At 45.4% G+C, this 18,786-nt stretch overlaps 2 protein-coding genes across 4 annotated transcripts in view; both read left to right on the top strand.

Moving 5' to 3' along the window:
- Positions 1-255: 255 nt before the first annotated feature.
- Positions 256-11,280, top strand: onecut1 (one cut homeobox 1). 2 transcript variants are annotated; one of them, XM_047581664.1, is made up of 2 exons: positions 256-1,773; positions 5,707-11,280. In XM_047581664.1, the coding sequence occupies exons 1-2, from the start codon at positions 717-719 to the stop codon at positions 5,994-5,996; spliced, it is 1,347 nt and encodes a 448-aa protein (XP_047437620.1). In that variant the 5' UTR covers positions 256-716; the 3' UTR covers positions 5,997-11,280. The 2 variants fall into 2 exon arrangements, with proteins under 2 accessions (XP_047437620.1, XP_047437618.1); XM_047581662.1 differs by having other exon boundaries at positions 257-1,788.
- A 3,245-nt stretch (positions 11,281-14,525) lies between these two features.
- The window catches only part of fam214a (family with sequence similarity 214 member A), a 28,121-nt gene continuing 23,860 nt past the window's right edge, over positions 14,526-18,786 (top strand). The window contains exon 1 of one of the 2 annotated variants that reach the window (XM_047580078.1): positions 14,526-15,778. In XM_047580078.1, the coding sequence (XP_047436034.1) occupies positions 15,748-15,778 (31 nt within the window). In that variant the 5' untranslated portion in view covers positions 14,526-15,747. The remainder of the gene's footprint in view (positions 15,779-18,786) is intronic. The other variant, XM_047580075.1, reaches the window with a different exon arrangement.

Raw genomic sequence — 18,786 nt, 5'->3', positions numbered from 1 at the left:
GATCAAACACTAGGGGCTGATTTCAGTCCGTATTCACGGGTCGATTCTGTGAGGATTCTGCTTGTGATACGTCTATTTGCATTTATTAACATCGGGCAGTTTAAGCTAAAGGCTGCTGAATAGGACAGCTTTTAGCAGGTGGTTTGTTACCTCCCTTCCTTAATAAGGTGGCTGACGTCAGAGGAATGGGGCGGCGTGTGTGTTTGGGAGCGAGAGAGAGAGAGAGAAAGAGAGGGAGAGGGGGGGAGAGAGAGACTAGGGAGGAGATGAGTGTCCACAGTGCGCATGTGTAGACGGCGATCTGTGCTGCGGTGGAACAGGGGCTGGAGACACACAACTAGAGAGATGGCGCGGCACCCGACCGGAGCGCAAGGACAGCTGGTTGGCGGTGGGGGGGCTTGAATTATAAAGAGAATCAGAAAAAAAATATATAAAACAATAATAAAAAAAATAATAATAATTTTAAAAAAATCAAGAAAAAAGGCGGATTCGGGAAAGGGAGTTTTCTATTCTGCAAAAGAGCGTCAGAGGTAGGACAATAATCAAATAGGTGAACGTAAGGACAGAGAAGAGGCAATAGCAAAGGAGGCTACTGCAAGAACAGGGGGAAAGGGGGCAACAAAAGAAAATTGAACTTTCCTGGACGTGAGGACTTCTGGACATCAGCTAACCGCGGCAGGTCAGATAGATGGTTTGTCCACAGCGCTGCCCGGATCATGAACGCACAGCTGTCGATGGAGAATATTGGCGACCTGCACGGAGTGAGCCATGAGTCGGTGGCCGGTCACGGAGAGCTGCTGAGCGGCCACAGTCCGCATTCCCGTCCGAGCCCCCGGGGTCTGAGCCACCGAGCTATGGGCATGGCGACCCTGCTGGACAGCGGAGACTATCACCCCGGTCACCCCGGACACCTGCATCCAGCCATCAGCATGTGCGAAGCCCCCCCTGGCATGAGTGCGAGCAGCACTTACACTACCCTAACTCCCCTGCAGCCCTTACCCCCCATCTCCACCGTGTCCGACAAGTTTCCTCCCCATCATCACCACCACCATCCCCACCATCCGCACCACCATCCCCACCAGAGGATCCCCGGAAATGTCAGTGGCAGTTTCACGTTGATGCGCGAGGACCGGAGTCTGGCGCCCATGAACAGTCTGTATCCCGCATATCATCACAAAGATCCCTGCATGGGCCAGAGCCTCTCCCCGTTGTCTGGTTCCGGTCTGGCCAGCATACACACGTCCCAGGCCGGCATCCCCCCCTACGCCCATCCCGGTGCCGCCATGCCTGGGGAGAAGATGCTCACCCCCAGCGGGTTTGAGGCTCACCATCCGGCCATGCTCGGCAGACACGCGGAGCAGCACATGAGCTCCTCGGCGGGCATGGTACAAATCAACGGCCTCCACCACCACCCGCACGCCCACCTTGGCGCGCAGGGGCACGGCCAGGGGCTGGGGAACAGCCGGGAGCAGGCCTCCGGGCCCGGGCAGCAAGGGGGCGGCGGTGGAGGGGGTGGCGTTTCTGGGGGACAGATGGAGGAGGTGAATACCAAAGAGGTGGCGCAGAGGATCACCACGGAGCTGAAGCGCTACAGCATCCCTCAGGCCATCTTTGCCCAGCGGGTCCTGTGCAGGTCCCAGGGGACCCTGTCCGACCTGCTGAGAAACCCCAAACCCTGGTCAAAGCTCAAGTCCGGCAGAGAGACCTTCCGCCGCATGTGGAAATGGCTGCAGGAGCCTGAGTTCCAACGCATGAGTGCGCTCAGGCTCGCAGGTGAGCGAAGCCTCGGTAAAGCCCCCTTTCTTTTGCTTTCATATTTCCAATGTGTTGCAGTGAAAAACTGATGTTTTAGCAGTGGCATTAATTGAGCACATGGGGTCACTGGCCCTGAATGTTACCTTGTGTTGGACGGGTCAAGTGAGCTGGGAACCAAACTGATCCTGTAATCTTTATTATCATAGAAACAAGAAATTCAGCACACAACACAAGGTTCTCTTTAGTCTAATAGTTGTTTATACAAATGACACACAGACATAACACAATATTGGAATTTGTCTCCAGTAATTAAACACGTGCCAAAGATGCTGGAAGTTAAATAGCATCAGATTGAAAGCGCTGGGACTAGCATTTGGCCAGTCTGATTTTTTCAGTACCATCCACACTTTTAGAGATTCCTGCTTTAAGCTGAGGTCTGCTTGCTCATCTAATTCAACATTAACGCGCCTGACAAACACTGCGAGAAAGAGAAAAGTGCCTCACCAAGCACCGAAGCACGCGTGCACAAAACGGGTGGCCTGACATCAATACGCATCCCCTTTCTGTTCCTACACCGATTTTGGGCTTCTGCGAAACAAGTGCTCATGTCATTTTACCTCAAAATATCGACCGCTGGACTGTGTGCGTAAACCGATCCTTCTCCCAGAAATCGTTAGGAATGTGTTTATTTTGGTGTAGATGCAACCGATCAGCCCTTTTTTTGAGCGCGCGCGTGTGTGTGTTGCCCTTGGTGTAAACATAGAGAAAGAGGGGGCGGAAAGTGTGTGTGCATGTGTTTTGAGTCTGGCATAAACGAAATCTAAATGTCAAGCTAGTCTATGACCCACTCTTTGGTAAAATGATAGACTTTAATTTTTTCAATGGATTATAACAGAGCACGTGTTCGTGTTTTGCTCGTAAACTAACCCCGACTTGACTCTACTTTTCTCTAATTAACTGATAGACTTCTGTATTAATTTGTCCCCGAGGTACGCATGAGTCAATTCAAGCGCGCAGTGAGGCCCAAATAGAACGTGCGCGTTCACAGACACTCAATGGATTTTTTTTTTAACGTTTATAGCCCCAATCAATGAACTACAAATGGGCTTTTTGGCTTTTTGAAAAGTGAGGCTGTGGCTACGCGGTGGAAAGTGCGTGCGTTTGCGTACGCGCGTGTGTGTATGTACGTGCGTGCTGGAGCTTGTGCATGAGAGTGTAATCGCAATTGATTATTTTTCAGTTTTCCCATCTGCTGCTGCTGCTGTGTGTGTGTGTTGGTTAAAAAGAGATTTTATCTCCGACTTTTGCAAATTAGTTTTTTTTGTTTGTTTTTTTTTTTTTAGGTTGGTTTTTAATTGTATCATCGTTCAATTATCAGTGTGATCAGCCTGTAATTAAACCAAAAATCAGACCACGAGCCCACTGATTACGGATCGACAATGGTTTGAATGTTTAGATTTTTCAAAATAAGAGATACTCATACTTACTGGATAGAGGAAAGAAAAGCGTCAGGCCTCCTTCAGCTGTGCTCATTCATGAGAAATGAGAATCTTTCATTCTCATTTTCGTTGTCTTTCAACTTTTAATAAGTGAACGAAAACACACACAATTCGTTTTTCTAAAAACGTAAAAGAAGAAAAAAATAATAATAAAATAATCCAAAATGGGCTGCACATATGTGTAGTTTGAGCGAAGATGAAGCATACATGTCAAAACTAAATTAATTTGGAGAGAATAGTCTGAGCGCCATCGTATTGATCCCTTCGTTTCTAGGTGAACTAGATATGTGATCGTGTGCTGAAGTAGATGTGATATACTTATTGATCTTAGGCTTCTGAATTAATCTCGGGCCTTTTCTTCTTTTCCCACGTATTCAATTACCCATCAGAATAGAATAGAATAGAATAGAATAGAATAGATGCAAATAACTATGTTTTGGCACAGGACAAAATTCGTCTGTAATTAGAGATACATATTTTAATATTGTATTCGTTTTTGGCGCTTATATTTGAATATTTGTCTTCTTCTATTCCATTTTGGGTGCAGATTTTCGCTTGAACATTTGGAGGGTCGGCTTTCCAGTTGAATGTTTACATGCTTTTCAGCACAGAGGTCTGTTTGCTGTTCTCCCTCTCTGTCCTCTGTAAGATTATGAAACGCAGGACTATCGTCACATCGTGTCAGTAAGCCCAGTGTGTGCAGTCTGTTTGAGAGTGTGGAGATATCTGTGCATTTGTAATGATTAGCCGGGGGCAGCAGCGGTGTGTGTACCTGTATGTGTGTGTGTGTGTGATTAGCCTGATAATGAGGCCGTTGTTATGTCTCTCCTTCCTCCACCACCACTTCCACCCACACCCCTGGTCCTGGGAAAGCTGCTGTTTCTCTGTCCGGGCCCTCCGTGCCGGGGCTGGGCTGCTCCGTGGTGGCTCCTGCTGTCTGAGTGGCCTTCACTCCGCCTGATTTATAGCAGCCCTAACATGAGGAGCTCCGGCTCTCTGTTAATATTTACCAGCGCTGGAGACAGCGAGCTGCTCATACTCACAATCACACTCCAGTTTATGGTCATGCCAACAGGCCGCTGCACTGTACTTTAGCACACACCGCAGAAGGCGTCTAAAATGAGGTTATACGGTTAATTTGCTCAGTAATAGGATTTGGATTTAATTCAACCTGTATTTGAAAGACAAAAACACGAGCACCACAAGTGTACGAAGATCTCAAAACGTATTATCGGCTCCGTATATTCCTGATTTAATATCTTATTATATTTTATTTGATGCAGTGACAGCTGAGACTCACTTTTCTTTTTAATGTTTACACATATTCGTTCAAAAACACCTCGCTGATTTGTCTCTCTCGTGTCCATCGTGTAGTTATAAATGCGCATTTTCAGCTCGTTCACTTTGACAAATGAATCCGGGCTCATTTAAAGGAGTGTTTGGTTTTTAAAATGCCGTTCGTTAATTGACCCCATCCAGGGCTTCGTTTTGGCAGCCCGCGTCTGCCCTCTCCTGGTCTCAGCTCGCCGATGAACCTCAATTTGGTTGAACATATTGAGGGGGTTAGAAAGAAACAACGAAACGAAATGGGCAACCGAAGAGAGGTTTTGATGTCAAATTGATTCCTAAAAGTAGTCTTTCCAGTATTGGATGACGTGTCAACGTTATTGGGGCGCGCCGTTGCTTTCAGCACCACGGACAGCGCCCACCGTTCCCCAACCTTCTTGTGTGGCTGGTCTCCACGAGAACCAGCTCTTTGCCCGTGGATTTAACACTGTTTATGAGTGGCTGTGGAACAAGGATGAGTGTAATTCCACTGTCATTCGCCGTGTACCCTTGCAAATGGCCCAATAGGAGTGGAAGTTTCAGCATGCCCGTTGCAGAAAGACGTGAAGGCCCGCCATTAAGCGTGTTTGGCCATCTTGGGTCTCTCTGTAAAATATGGCTTTGATGACACATTTATAGTAATCCGAGTACATGTTATGCAGAATAAAACATGGACAGTTTTTTTAATCTGTGTTGAGCACTGCAGCAGCCGTTCAAAGTGTATCTGACAAGTTAAACCAGTGGGAAAATCATTCAGCAAATCAGGCCACAACCAACATGACACATAACAGAAAAGCAATACCTGTGCTGTAGATACACATATTACAGTAAAGTCCTGGAACACTTGTTATCCATTAGCAGCTGGACACAATGATGATTTAAAGACTTTTTAAAGATGTCTGGTCCTGATCCTGTTGTCAAGTGAAAATGGAAACTAAACTATAGTGTTTTTAAAATACATTAAACAGAATAATCTTAACAGTTTAAAAAAAATGCAGACATTCAAGCTTAAATGATGGGGAAGAACTGAACTTTACTTGAATTTAAAGTTATTGTTGTCTTTCCTTGACGTGCCCTGTCTCACAGACTTTCATTCTTTCTGTGTCTCTTTCCTAATTCTCGACAGCATGCAAGCGCAAGGAACAAGACCACGGCCGAAGCGAACGGGGGAGCGTGACCAAGAAGCCCAGGCTGGTGTTCACGGATGTGCAGCGGCGGACGCTCCACGCCATCTTCAAGGAGAACAAGCGTCCGTCCAAAGAGCTCCAGCTCACCATCGCCCAGCAGCTGGGCCTCGAGCTGGCCACAGTCAGCAACTTCTTTATGAACGCACGCCGGCGGAGCCTAGACAAATGGGTGGACGACGGCTCTGGTCACCCAGCCAACTCCGGGCCCAACGCCTGCACCAAAGCCTGAAGACGGACTGAATTGACCAACTCATGTACTGACTCAACCTCGGTGGAAAAGCTTTAAAACTTAAGAGAAACAAAGAAAAACTTAAAAAAGACCTTGAAGCAACGTTTTGCCCTTAAACCTGTACTATATTGATATTTATAGTATCCAAAGATGAAAAAACAAACCAAAGACTTCTTGTTTGACCTGCTTTAAAATGTTTGTTTCAGCAACACATCTATGTGTAACATACTGCAAAAAGACTATAGTTTTACTCCCCCTCACACACACACTGTCACTGGTCTCTAGCTTTACTACACCCCCTCCTCCCCCCTGCCCACCCAGTATCAATCTATCATTCGCCATCCTTATCTTTAATCTGATTGGTTGGTTTTAATGATGGGTCCCTAAATGGAGGTTTAATCAGCCTATTGGCAGTCTGACCTGCAGCTGTCCACACCCTTGAAAAACAGCCAGAACGTGGAGCTCCTGGTGGGATTGGCCAATCAACTTTAAAGGAAAAAAAAAATCCTACTGGAGCAACCTGGATTGTTGTGCAACCTTGTTTGGATTGGTGGACTTGTCTGTCTGTTTGTCCGTCTGTCCAGCTGTCTGTCTTTCTATCAAGCATCCCAGACAGACAGAAAAATGTCCATGTGTAGCCTGCTAACCCAAAACCAAACCAAACCAAACCAAACCAAAAAAAAAAAATCCCTAACCTCAACCCACATGGTAGTGCTTTCTTCCAACATGCTGAAGCGTTGAATACTTTTTAAGAGATACCAAAGCCTTCTACACCCGGAAGCCTCCCACGCATCTTAGAAGTAAAACCGCTTGAGAACGTGCTATGACATAATTTGACCAAAGAGTATATTTTGAATAATCTTTAGAGTAGTTTTACCTCATCTCCTCCCTTACCTCCTGAGACAGACTGTTAGTTAAATGCCACAAAGAAGAGAATGTAACCTCTCGTGGTCCATCCAACATTTTGAGTCACGCTTACGACTGCGCCCCCTGCTAATGGAAATATTATATGACATTAATCTGAAAATGAACTATTGATATTTGCCTTAGAGATGCCTTCTTGAATCGAACAGATTATTCCAGTTTTAACGTCTCAATCAGTCTACTGAATGTTACTGTAAATGCTCATCGTGAGGATGAGTCATTACAGATACGTCCTATCCTGTAAGACAAATCCATTCTCGGGTGTTTTCTCCGCAGATGGGAAATCACGAGACGCCGTGTGTCTTTAAACTGTACGAGGGAGACGGACACTTCATGCTGTGTCACCGCTTTAATCACGAGCACTGAGCGCCGCTCCATCGTCCCCCGCGCGCTTTATACGTGTCTGATTTTATCTCCTCGTGAATAGATGTCGGGCAGAGGAGATGATATCAACGATCAAATCACTTTCCGGCACTTACACGGCAATGTCAGCTCATCACCTGAATATGAAAGCACCCCCCCTCCCCTCCCCTCACCCTCACCCCCACCCCTTCCTGCCTCCGCGCTCCTGGTAAGCTATGCATTTCAGCACTAGGAGGAAAGCACTACACAGGGCTGGCCCGCGGGGCAGCACAACATTAGATATACTACGCTGGCCCCTTCGCCGTCATCCTCCTCGTGGCCAGGGGTTAGCAGCTCTGCGTTCGCCCAGAACAAGAAAAAGAGGCGAGAGGGAGCTGCTTCTTCATCTCCGAGAGAAAAAAACCAAAAAGACGACAAGAAACAAACAAACAAACAAACAAACAAAAAAAAACGTGTCAAGACCTGCTGATGTTTTATAGTGTGAACCAAAGATGCTACCTCACTCAAGTTCCATACGTGATTTCTATCACTTTGATGATACCAAAGATAACCAAAGATTTTTTCTCATTGCACGGCCTCTACGAGTGGTGTCAAAAGATGTGTGATGTATGTGTCCCCCTAACCCTCCCCTTACCCACCCGTCCTCTCTCTTTCTCCCTATCCTTTCTTCTCCCCTTTCTCCCCCTCCCACCTGCACTCAACCCATGCACCCCCTGCTATGCGTGCTCTTGCTTCATCTGTGCTCTGATTACAGCTCCATAGATAGTCATGCTGATGTAGCTTTAGGCAGATGTGCTGATCTGGCCTTAGATACACACAGCCGGCCGTGCAGGTGCCTGCGGGGTTCAGATAAATTGCGAGTAATGTGATCGGTCTTTGTGCTCGTTAACAGCAGAGATACGTTCGTTAATGCCGCTCTTCTTTGGAGAGAAAAAAAAAAGTAAAATCTAAAAAGAAATCCATGAAAGCCAACAAATATTCTTGAATCGTTTCCAAATCTGTGTGAATTTGATGTCCCCCTCCCCCCCTTCGGCCCTGCCTCTCAGTGTGTATCTATCGGCCGAAAACACCGATCCAACGAACAGGTCAGACATCTTCACATGACAACAGGCGGACAGCCTGACATAGCCATGGGCAGAATTGTTGACTCAACTATAGGCAGACATGTTCCTGAAAGTAGAAGCAGACGTGTTGCAATCTTTCTAAAACTCCCAGGACGAGTGCCTTGCTTGAACCAAAGTGTTAAACCGCTGTTGACCTCTCACCTTTGACTCTGTGAATACCTCAGCCTGTAGAAGGGCCACTGCTGAAGAAACAAGGAAAAGGTTTTTTTTAAATCACACCGTGGTGCTTTCGCCAGCGCAACCATGCAATGAAAACATACCAAAGGAATTTTCTTTTCTTTTCTTTTCTTTTTTTTTTTGTGTTGTCCACCTCTACAGATTAAACCAAAGGTCTTTGTTTCTCCTCTCTCCCGACTCTGACCCCTCCATCCCTCTTCCCTCTCCCCACCTCTCTCTCTCTCTCTCTGTCTGTCTGTCTGTCTGTCTCTGCTGTGTGTAAGAAGGTCCAGCACTCTGGCCGTGCATGTCTTTACCAATGTCTCTGAATACCTCATAGTAATAATTCCTTTGAGTTCTGCATTGAGACGTCTATCTGTGAGTAAGGCAGAACTCCACTCGTGTGGTATTTGTTATTGTTACTTCAAAAAGCTGTATGATTATCTATTTTGAAGCTGTTGTCTGTTGTTTTTTTTTCTTTCTTCTTTTTGGCAGAAGTGCTCTGTTTCAAGTCACGGAGGACGAGTTTCAGGGTTGATGTACGAAACTTAAGGGATGGAGGGAGAAGCGTATTTTTTATCAGACATTGGGTTATGCCAATATTATGATGGTAGACTATTGCTTTTACAGGGTAAAACCAACTGCTGTGATATTGTGTTCATATTATCCCTTTTTCTCTACTTCTGTGTTGTGATTTTAATTTAATTGCATTTTTGTATTGGTTACCCACTGCTTTAATTTATGCATTTGTAGAAAGTTCTAGATTTGTACATAGTAGGTTTTTTGGAGAAAAAAAAAGAAACAAAAAAGAGCGTTTATGTTACAGCCTTATTTCCCACGCTTAGATATGACAAAGGAGTAGTTTTTATTCTTCTTCAGCTGAATCCTAGCCGGCATTTCAACGTGTGTTTTAAACACTGCCAGAAACCCAGACAGATGTTTTGCCAGCGCAGACAAAGTCATACAGGAGCTACTTTGTCGAACGGCTGGCAAAAAAGCAGTGTGTACGTGTGCGTGTGTTTTTTTTGTATTCTTTTGACTTTTTCAAAAAAAAAAATGTTATTTTATGGGTATTACTGCACATCCAAAGATTTTTAAAACAAACCAAAAATTGGAAAAAAAAAAATATGTATAATGTTGAAAAGCACTGGCATTTGTGAGGTAGACTTGTTGAGTTTTGATTTGCCATTCGCACGGGTATAGAATGTAGAAGGCGTAGGGCTATGTAGGCAAGCTTACTCTACCATGTGGGGAATCTCCTGTTCAATGTACAATCTGAAGCATTTGAAACGAGGGCTTCAAGCCCCGCTCACTTTGCTGTCTCATGCACTGAGTGAGGTGGAGTTGAGGTTGGGCAGCCGGTCTGCCAGGGGCTGCGCCGCGGAGCTGGGTCTGTTTTTATTGCCGTGGCGCCGCCGCCTTGCTCCATCTAGTATCTGTTCTTTTGGTACGTACTCGTGTAATGACCATAAGCAAAGTCTAATAAAACTGCAAAGAACCTTACCAAGGAATCCGTGTGTGTGAGTGTGTACGGGGACGATCACTTGGGTTGCTCGTCTCCTTCTCCGTCTGCGGACGCGCCACTCAGATGTCAAGTGCTGCTGAGGCGTGCGAGTTTGACTGAATGTGTGCTCGTTTGCATGCGTCTCTTTAGTGTGTTCTTGTAAAAACGTGTTTTCGTGCTGCGTATTGTCGAGCTGTTTGCCGGTGCGTATGCATGTCCGTGGCTGATTGCTGCATATCCCAACAGGAGGCCTCGGGGTTGATCGGAGGCCCCGCTGTTAGTACTGTTTCCTTCTGTCATGCTCAGACAACGCAGAGTCTCCACAGGCCCAAGGTCGTCACCGAAACGTCCATGACAGATTTAATCAGGGTGTTATGCAGTCGTAACGTCATGTAGGATGGAGAGTGTGGAAGTTCCTCTGCAAAGTTCAGGCTCTTGCCTTTCAGTGACAAAGGCCTGATTTAATGAAGGAGTTGGATGATGCAGTGTGGACCTACGTTTTCCTGTCTTCGCATTATCTGTTATTTAATTTGTTCATAAGGAGTTCCCATGTGATGGGTAGCTTGGCTACAAGTCTCATAACAATACTGCAGCGCCTAAGACAATCATCTGGATCTCTAACACTGGGGAACTAGTTTCTCGCCCGCAGAGGGGTGTCCTCCAGCTATTCATACACAAAGATGCTTGAAGGGTTTTGATAAACAAGCATATTTGTTGTCATAGACATTTAGGAACAGATTACAGTAGAAGTTCATTTTGCACTCGCATTTCAAAATGAAATCTCATTGCTCTTGTCAGCCTTGTGCTCTTACCAACCTTGTTATCTATTTCTTTTGATTTCCTTCTCAATTCACAATGCTTCTTCTTCAGTTTTCAGTCTGCTGTGTGCGTGTGTGCGGGCGAATGTGCGTGCGTGTGTTTGTGTGTGCGTGCGTTTGGGCCAGAGAGGGAATACTGTTAGTGTTACTCTCAGATGTATAACTCCACGTCTCATGACTTGATTTGTCATTGCTGTTTCCCAGGCTTTGCTACTGCTTTCTCAGTGCCGTGCAATATCATCTGTTGTGATTGCTAAGCAAATGATAAAAAAAAAAGAAAGAAAATTGAGAAGCAAGTGATGATGTCATCCAGCTTTTTTCAGTGTTCAAATGTTTCAACATTTCTGTAGTCACAAAAAGTAGAAAATAAACTGTTGGTATTTCCAGCTTCTGAAGCTTTGCTCTTGTATTATTAATATCATTCTTTTTTATTTTTGCTGTGTGGGTTTTGTCTTTTGTTGCTCAGACGGGCAAATCGAAATCAATAAAACCTCAAATGAGATAAGGAGACGGAGGACAAGACATATCAGTCTGTCGTGGATGGGAACCTGCATGACAAGTAGCTCCAAAATATCCGTGCATGTAAAGTATAAGATATGCTATGCTGGCAGGGTTAGAGGGTTCATCATTTACAAAAAAAAAAAAAAAATGTAACAAAATCTGAAATCATATCAAATATCTTGCCGTTCAATTTGTCATTTTATTTGAATGTTAAACTTTTTTTTGCAAGAGCAGCAAAATGTTGCCGTTATCCTAACCTGTCCATCTTGCTGTATATTGCTGTGCCATGCAAGGGTCTACTTATACCCTTCACACTTCAGTAAATGCATATGTCAGCCTATAAAATATAGATGGCACCAAAGGCACAGGAGCCACCAGGTCACTTCCACAGAATATCTGATATACACAGAGAGATACTGTAACTAATCATAACTTGATCCATTTATTTATTTAGATTTTTTCACTGCTTTACTTTGTTTTTGCTGATAAGTCCTGCAGATAGATAGATAGATAGATAGATAGATAGATAGATAGATAGATAGATAGATAGATAGATAGATAGATAGATAGATAGATAGATAGATAGATAGATAGATAGATGTTTGTTTTACTTGCTGCTGCATTACTTGCATTTGGTCACTAGATGGTGCTGTAACATGGATTTTTCTCAAAATCTTTGTTGGGAGTTACCCACAACTGACCTACACAATAATAATTGAAATATTACATACACCAAATATTATTTTTTGTAATTTATCTCTGTGTCAAGTCTTGAATTGTTTGATTCATTTACATCGACTGTGGACCCAGAGAATTCAAATAATACAGAGGTAAGAAAAGAAGCTCCCACAAATAAAGATCATTTTAATAAAACATCAGACATGATTGGTGAACTGGTTCCTGGGCCAGAATGCATTAGGTCTTGAGCAGTGATTTAAAAGAGCCTCCAGATTCTGCAAGCCTCACATCTTCTGGCAAAAAGTTCCATAGCTCTGACTTTAAAAGCCTGCCACTTTTAATCTTAAAGCCAGGACTCGGGAACATCCAGCAGAGCTCTGCGCCGAGATCTGAGGCTGCGCCCTGTCTCAAAGAGGAGCAACGTTTCAGCAATGTACCTGGGAGCTGAACCATGAAATGCTTCAAAGGTGATGAGTAAAATGTTAAAAATGAGTGGGCAGCAGTGAAAAGGGGCTGAAACCGTCACTTTGGTACTTTAAAACCAGCAAGTGTCATAGCTCTCTGTGAGTTGCTAGCGTTAGCTCAATGGTTTATTTTCAAAGTGACTTCATGTCACTAATTATCGCTCTAACTAAGTTGCAAGCGTCTGCGGTGTAATGCAAGCTACAACTGAATCTGCAATTTTTTTACAAATAAACTGTGACTGAAAGACAGAAAAGTACGGCCTACATCTGACCAGCAGCATATTGTAGTTAATAGTTAATTCTGTACATACCGCAAAAGCTTTTTTTAGAAGTTGAATACAATGCAGTGCTATAATTTAAAATGAAACTTGTCATGCATTTGCACCACAAACATTCCCTTTAACCTCATGTTTATATTGTATGTGTACATTGCGTAGTCTATCTGTATGTTGGCAGACACAATGAATATCTTTAACCCCTGACACACCAGGGTTCCTGTCCAGCGGATGCATGATCCCAGACTACAGGTAGATGATGAAACTACACTTGACACCCTACCAATGATAATTAGTTTCATCCATACACTTTACTCCTCTGTAAGATAAAAAAGTCTATGATCAACTTGTTGGTGTTATATTATCACTGTGGACTTTATGACCCACTTGTCTTGGAATCGGAAACAGGGCACAATTCAGTCAACAAATAGGCTGACAACATAAGAGTCTGGCAGCCACTAATGTTAGTCCCCTATTACAATGGGCTATTGCTTTTTCAGGAGTCAGTCCAAATACCATAGCTCACCATCACTTGAAAATGTCCAGTCTGTACAGTGTGTATGGAGCGAACAATAATAACACACAAAGTGCAAATGTATCTGCCAAGCAGATTTATAGAGCAGATCAGCCTGTCCGCACTGTGGCCTTTGCCTTTGTTCCAAGAGATTTCATCAGAAGAGAGATTAAATCGAAGAGCTCTTCCTCTGTCCTTTTCCATCTACACCATTATGACAACACACCACATCCTGCGTTCATGAGTCTGTTTTTTTTTTTTATACTTAAACACACATGTTTACACTTGAAACTTCCCTTTTACTGGCTAAACCTTACACCTTATGTTTGCTTCACAGCTTTTCTTGTTGAATGGCACTCCCTAACTTAACACAACCACAATGGGTGAGGGTTTGCTGTCTAAGATTTTCATTCCCTGGTTTCATTGATAACTTTTATGATGCACTCAGTAATGGGCAGACTTTAATCTGGATATGTGTATCTTTTATCTTAGAACCTGTTTTGTAAAGACTGCCTCATTATTACTGAAACGTGCTCAACGGTGATAACCTTTACGACACATTGTGTGTGGGTTTATTCTAATTTCAATCTTTTTTACTTAAAGACCACCACATTGGCATTTTAATACACTCAGCATTGGAAAAATTTTGTTTACATTTCATTACAGCCTCACTGTAGCCTCCACATATAATTTTTTAATTTAAGATAACTCAATAGTGATTAAAAAAAAGAATTATTTTGTTTAAAGACACAACACGGAGAAAAAATAGTGCCGTTTATTTGGAGTGACCATAATAATAAAAGAAACTTTTATTTTGCACTTGTGTAAATAACATCGTTGTAACTACGACAACAAACACTGTGTGACTTTGCACTCGCACACGTTGCACCATTATCTCAAAGATCCTGGGCTTCCCACGAACCAGGAACAACAGAACAAAATGTTCACGACGGGAAAAAACGAAGTCTCACGTGCGGACGTGAACGCGCACCGAATTCCACTGACCAATCAGCTTCCAGAGCAGAACCCCCCTCTCTCTATCTTGTTTGCCCCCCTCTCCGCTCGCGACTGCTGCCAGTGGTGTATCGGATACCAAAATAAAAAACAATAAATTAAAAGTACGTTTTTTTTTTTTTTTTTTTTTTTAAATCTTGTTGTTATCTTTCGACCCCCCCTCCCTCGGAAGTTTTTGGTACCACTTCTAAGTTGGCGGTTGCTATGGCTGCGAGTTCACGCGAGGCTGTGGCAACGAGGGAAGTGACGAGTGGGGCTGTTGTTGGGACACGTGACTGGAGCTGAGCTGATCTGTTTTGACAAGCAGCGGGGAGGGAAGTGAAGAGGAGGAGGAGGAGGAGGGGAGGCAGGCTGGAAGCATCACGACGACGACGAGGAGGAGGTGGAGGAGGAGGACGACTCACCGTGTTCCTCCTTTCATCTGCATTTCGCCTGAATGTTGTCAGCGTCGAGTCGCTCCTCCGGTTGTAGCCGTCAGCTGCTGCCAGTCGGTAAACAGCGTCCCGCGGGGAGACACGTCGCCGCCGCGGTTGTTGTCTCGGGCTATTTTGTTTGAAAAGTTTTGATGAAGACTACGAAGGAAGTCCGCACAGGTGGCGTCTCTACGGCGGAGTAGATGGCGATAGTTGGAGCTCCGCTGATGGACGGAAAGTTGACCGCGTCTGCCTGACACCCTCGGGTTTAGGAGAAGGGACAATGAACATGTTATCGTCGTAGCGAAAAAAAATATACAACGATATATATTTAAAAACGAAAAACACGGAGACGGTCCGTCGTTGTTGTGTTTTTCCTTTTTCTCTCCTGAGCCCGAGCCGTGGCTACCTGTCCTATGTCGGGGGGGTTGGGAGATTCGTCGTCACCAGCTTAACCTATACAGTGACGGTAGGTTGAGTTGGTTGAGTTTGCCCCCCCCCCCCCTCCCCCCCAGATCTTGCCCGATCGTTGCGAGGAGGCAGCGTCACACGAGCGGAGACACCGACATGAATCGCCTCTCAGCTGTGGTTCAGGTGGAGGAATTTGAGCCGAGCTGTAAGAGTAGCCAGCCTGCTAGTTAGATTGCCACTAGCCGGATTGGTTACTCGCTAGCAGGCGGATTGAACGACCCCGCTACCCGACTGTGAGCTGGATTCGTCATCAGCTGTCTTTGTGTTAGTCAGTCGGACAATAACAGTGCGACTCGATGGAAGCGTACAGTAGCCTGCTAACAAAGCAATGCTTTGTTGTTGGATAGGGGGGCAGCTGGCACCAGCACGCAGGCTCCACAGCTGATATTACTGCTTAGCTAATACAGCAGGTCTCAGTCACAGGAGGGCTTTGGGGGTGGTGGTGAGGGGGTCCAGACACCGTTGTGTTGCTGTCCAGGCTGCGAGTGATAGAAAACAAGAAGACCCTGCAGGAGACCCCCAAGGCAACCCGATGACACTGGACAACATGAAGCCCGAGCGAGGTATGTGGGCCACCGCCACCACCACAACAACAACACGAACACATCTGTGGGGTGGACCTGGTCACTGTATGTGTGTGTGTGTGTGTATTTCCTGCCTTGGTGGACTGACTGTACCCGTTCCCCTTTGACAAGAATCAGGCCAGAGAATTATGTAACAGCTGGTCAGTCTGGTCACCGGTTATGTGAATTAACAACGGGCCGGCCCCGTGTAAATGAGGACGTGCATTCACGGCACCACACTTTGCTGCTCCAGTTTGGACCGTCGGCACAAATGTCGGCTGTTTCTTTTCCCCATTTCTGCGCCCGTGTGTTGCTCTCCTGCCACACGCTGTTCCCTTTTCCAGCAGCTCTTGTTTTGACAGTCTCATGCACAGGACTGCTGCAAAATGTTCCTGACACCCACCCTGTTGTGGAAATAAGGCTCCTGCCGTATGCTCTGCAACCTGTTTACAGCTCGCTGTATCTGCAGCATGAGGAGGTAAAACAGGGACAGTGGGGGGGACACCCTTGTTTGTTTCGGTGCGATCATGCAAATATTGCCATTACAGTACCTCAATCTCAGCCCTGACACAATTACCTATAGGTTTTAGTATAAGCTCCTTTATTGTGTAAATCAAATCATCAACTTACTGATTGCGTGTGTACAGTTGTTTGTGATCCAGGCTTCTGGTCACTTGATTCTTGTCAACAACAAAATAGCACCATACTTGGAAGCAGTGAAGAGCCACTGTTTCCAGTCCTGATGAGATTAGCTGCGGTCAGTCGGGGATAGTCTGTGTTTACATATGTTATGAAACTGCAGTGGGGCTGCTGACTGGCCTGAGTGGCTTCTTCCTCCGAGCACAATATACTGTTAATGGGACCCGGCAATGCACTGTAAACATGTGCTCTATATGGGCACAGTGTTTTAACCCTACCCTTGCCTTGCCCGTGGCAGCCTTTAAATAGAAACACTGACCCAGACATCTGTGTGATGTGAGCGGCCTGAGCAAAGGGCACGCTGACTGACACAGTACAGTGTAATTATAGCCTAATAGTTCAGTACAGCTTGCTGGGTCAACAACCAACAACACTGCTGCATTTGCAGATAATTTGCATATGTATTCCTTCCTTATACGAACCACAAGATCGAGAACTGACGGCCCGAGGCACGTTGCTACAGTGCGTCTGTTCTTCACCCTTCAGGGATGATTACCGTGTCAGGTTGGCTCGCTCGCTGCCATGTTCTAATTATGAAAGCCTGTGCCAGTAGACGCTGCTCCACAGCAGCAGCTCCTGGTTTGACTGGCAGACACTGGGGTGCTATTGTTATTTGGAACACACTGTACCGTTCCCATTGTGGAGATACCAGATTTCTTACAGACCAGATGCCTTCTTTCTCCTGCCTATTCCTAGTCCTCACCCTGCCCCCAGAGAAAGGGACTGCAGCGGGGAGAGGAGGTGTTTACTCAGTAGCCTGGATCAGAACAAGGTGGAGCTGACCACAGAGGAGCCGGGGTTGAAGCTGGACCAAGGGCTCCTAGTAGAGACTAGCTATAATTTGAAGGGGAGAGCAGAACAAGTCCGGACATGTGCGTCTAAGGCAGATCCTGACCTCGCAATCACGCGGGGGCGTGAAAAGTCGTGCCAGGCTTTAGGCTGGGTGATGGGGTAAAAACAAAACCAGTGTTCCTTGCCTCTCGCTCCACCTTTACCACCTTGAGAGGGAGTCGTTTGAGATAGCATTGGTCAAATCCAACGTTTTACATGAGTATCTGTGCAGATGCTGACCTGAATAAACAAATCCCATATCGGGCTGATCTGACAACTCTAAATATAGTTTTGTTCCATAGCCATTTCAGTAAAGACACACTTTTACAAAGCTCCTACAACATCAGAATTTAGCACGTTCAGAGGTGTAATAATGGTTGTGTATGAATATATGTAATATGTTCATTCAGTTTCGTCGAGTGATTTGTATTTTTAGGGGAAAAAAAGAGTTGCTCTACGTCTACAAAGTGTTTAGATATCCACTGAGGAGAGTTTGTTTCCAAATCAATCCAGCATCTCTTTGGTGCTTTTGGCAGCCATGTTTTTGTTATAAAGAAGGAAAAGGAGCATTTATGCTCTGCTCAGGGGCCTAACCAGAATCATCTGACCCCTTGTTTTTCTGGGAGTGGAACTATGAGTCAGGGCAGCACGAGTGTGGCAGAGTGCATGCAACAGATTGCTGTTGGCCCTAATAAGGGCTGCACCGTTGAACCATGTGGCTCAACTGACAGCTTTTACAAGTCCCGTAAAGAACAGCTATGGAAATTTTGGGGGCTGGGCGGGGGGCTGGTGTAAGGTTTCAAATGGTTTCAGCCGAAGTGTGGTTAAGTAGAGTTTTATTTGTATCCATAAAGACATAATTTAGTTTTTTGTGTGTCTCCACATGTAGCAGAGCTAAGCGTGATCCAAAACCACTTTGGGATTGTTTACAACATAGAATAAGCTGTTTGTGTGGCGATCGCTAAGGACACAGTACAAATAAAAACAACTGCATTAAATGTTTGGCAGGCATGACATCACGTCCTTTAAAGACATGTATGAGCAAGGACCTACTAATGCTTCCTCCTTCAGCCACAGCTGTTTGCCTCCTCCTTTCAGGCGCACTTTAAACAATAGACACTGTGATGATCTCAGAGCTAGTCATGATGGAGAGACTCAGTAAACTGGCGAGCCTCAGTGCCGTCTTACCGTACGCGTTATTTGATGTGTTAGTGTGGTAGCTCTTCCTGTTTGGAGCCATTAGTCCTGCAAGGAGGAGTTGAGCACACCCCCCCCACCCTCACAGCCTCCATCACTGCCTGCCTTCTGCCGTGCGTTCAGCCAGATTACAGCTGCCCTGAGATGTCCCAGACACTTGCCAGCGGATCAGCGTATACACTCTCACTGACGAGAGCTCCAGATAACGCAGAGCGACACACACTGTTGTCCCATATAGCACCTGTCTAGTCCTCTGTTGTCTTTGCGTCTTCCTCGGCAGT

This window comes from Mugil cephalus, chromosome 3 (genome assembly GCF_022458985.1).
Source record: "Mugil cephalus isolate CIBA_MC_2020 chromosome 3, CIBA_Mcephalus_1.1, whole genome shotgun sequence".
In the NCBI taxonomy this organism is placed as follows: domain Eukaryota; kingdom Metazoa; phylum Chordata; class Actinopteri; order Mugiliformes; family Mugilidae; genus Mugil; species Mugil cephalus.
Note: the sequence above shows the minus strand (reverse complement) of the source record. Positions and strands in the feature narration are given on the sequence as shown.

What these genes read in the sequence shown, in the direction of transcription:
- onecut1 (XM_047581662.1), top strand. Translation starts at nt 717, where the DNA reads ATGAACGCACAGCTGTCGATGGAGAATATTGGCGACCTGCACGGAGTG. An exon ending in CGCAGGTGAGCGAAGCCTCG is followed by an intron (nt 1,789 to 5,706) that starts GTAAAGCCCCCT and finishes AATTCTCGACAG; the next exon opens with CATGCAAGCGCAAGGAACAA.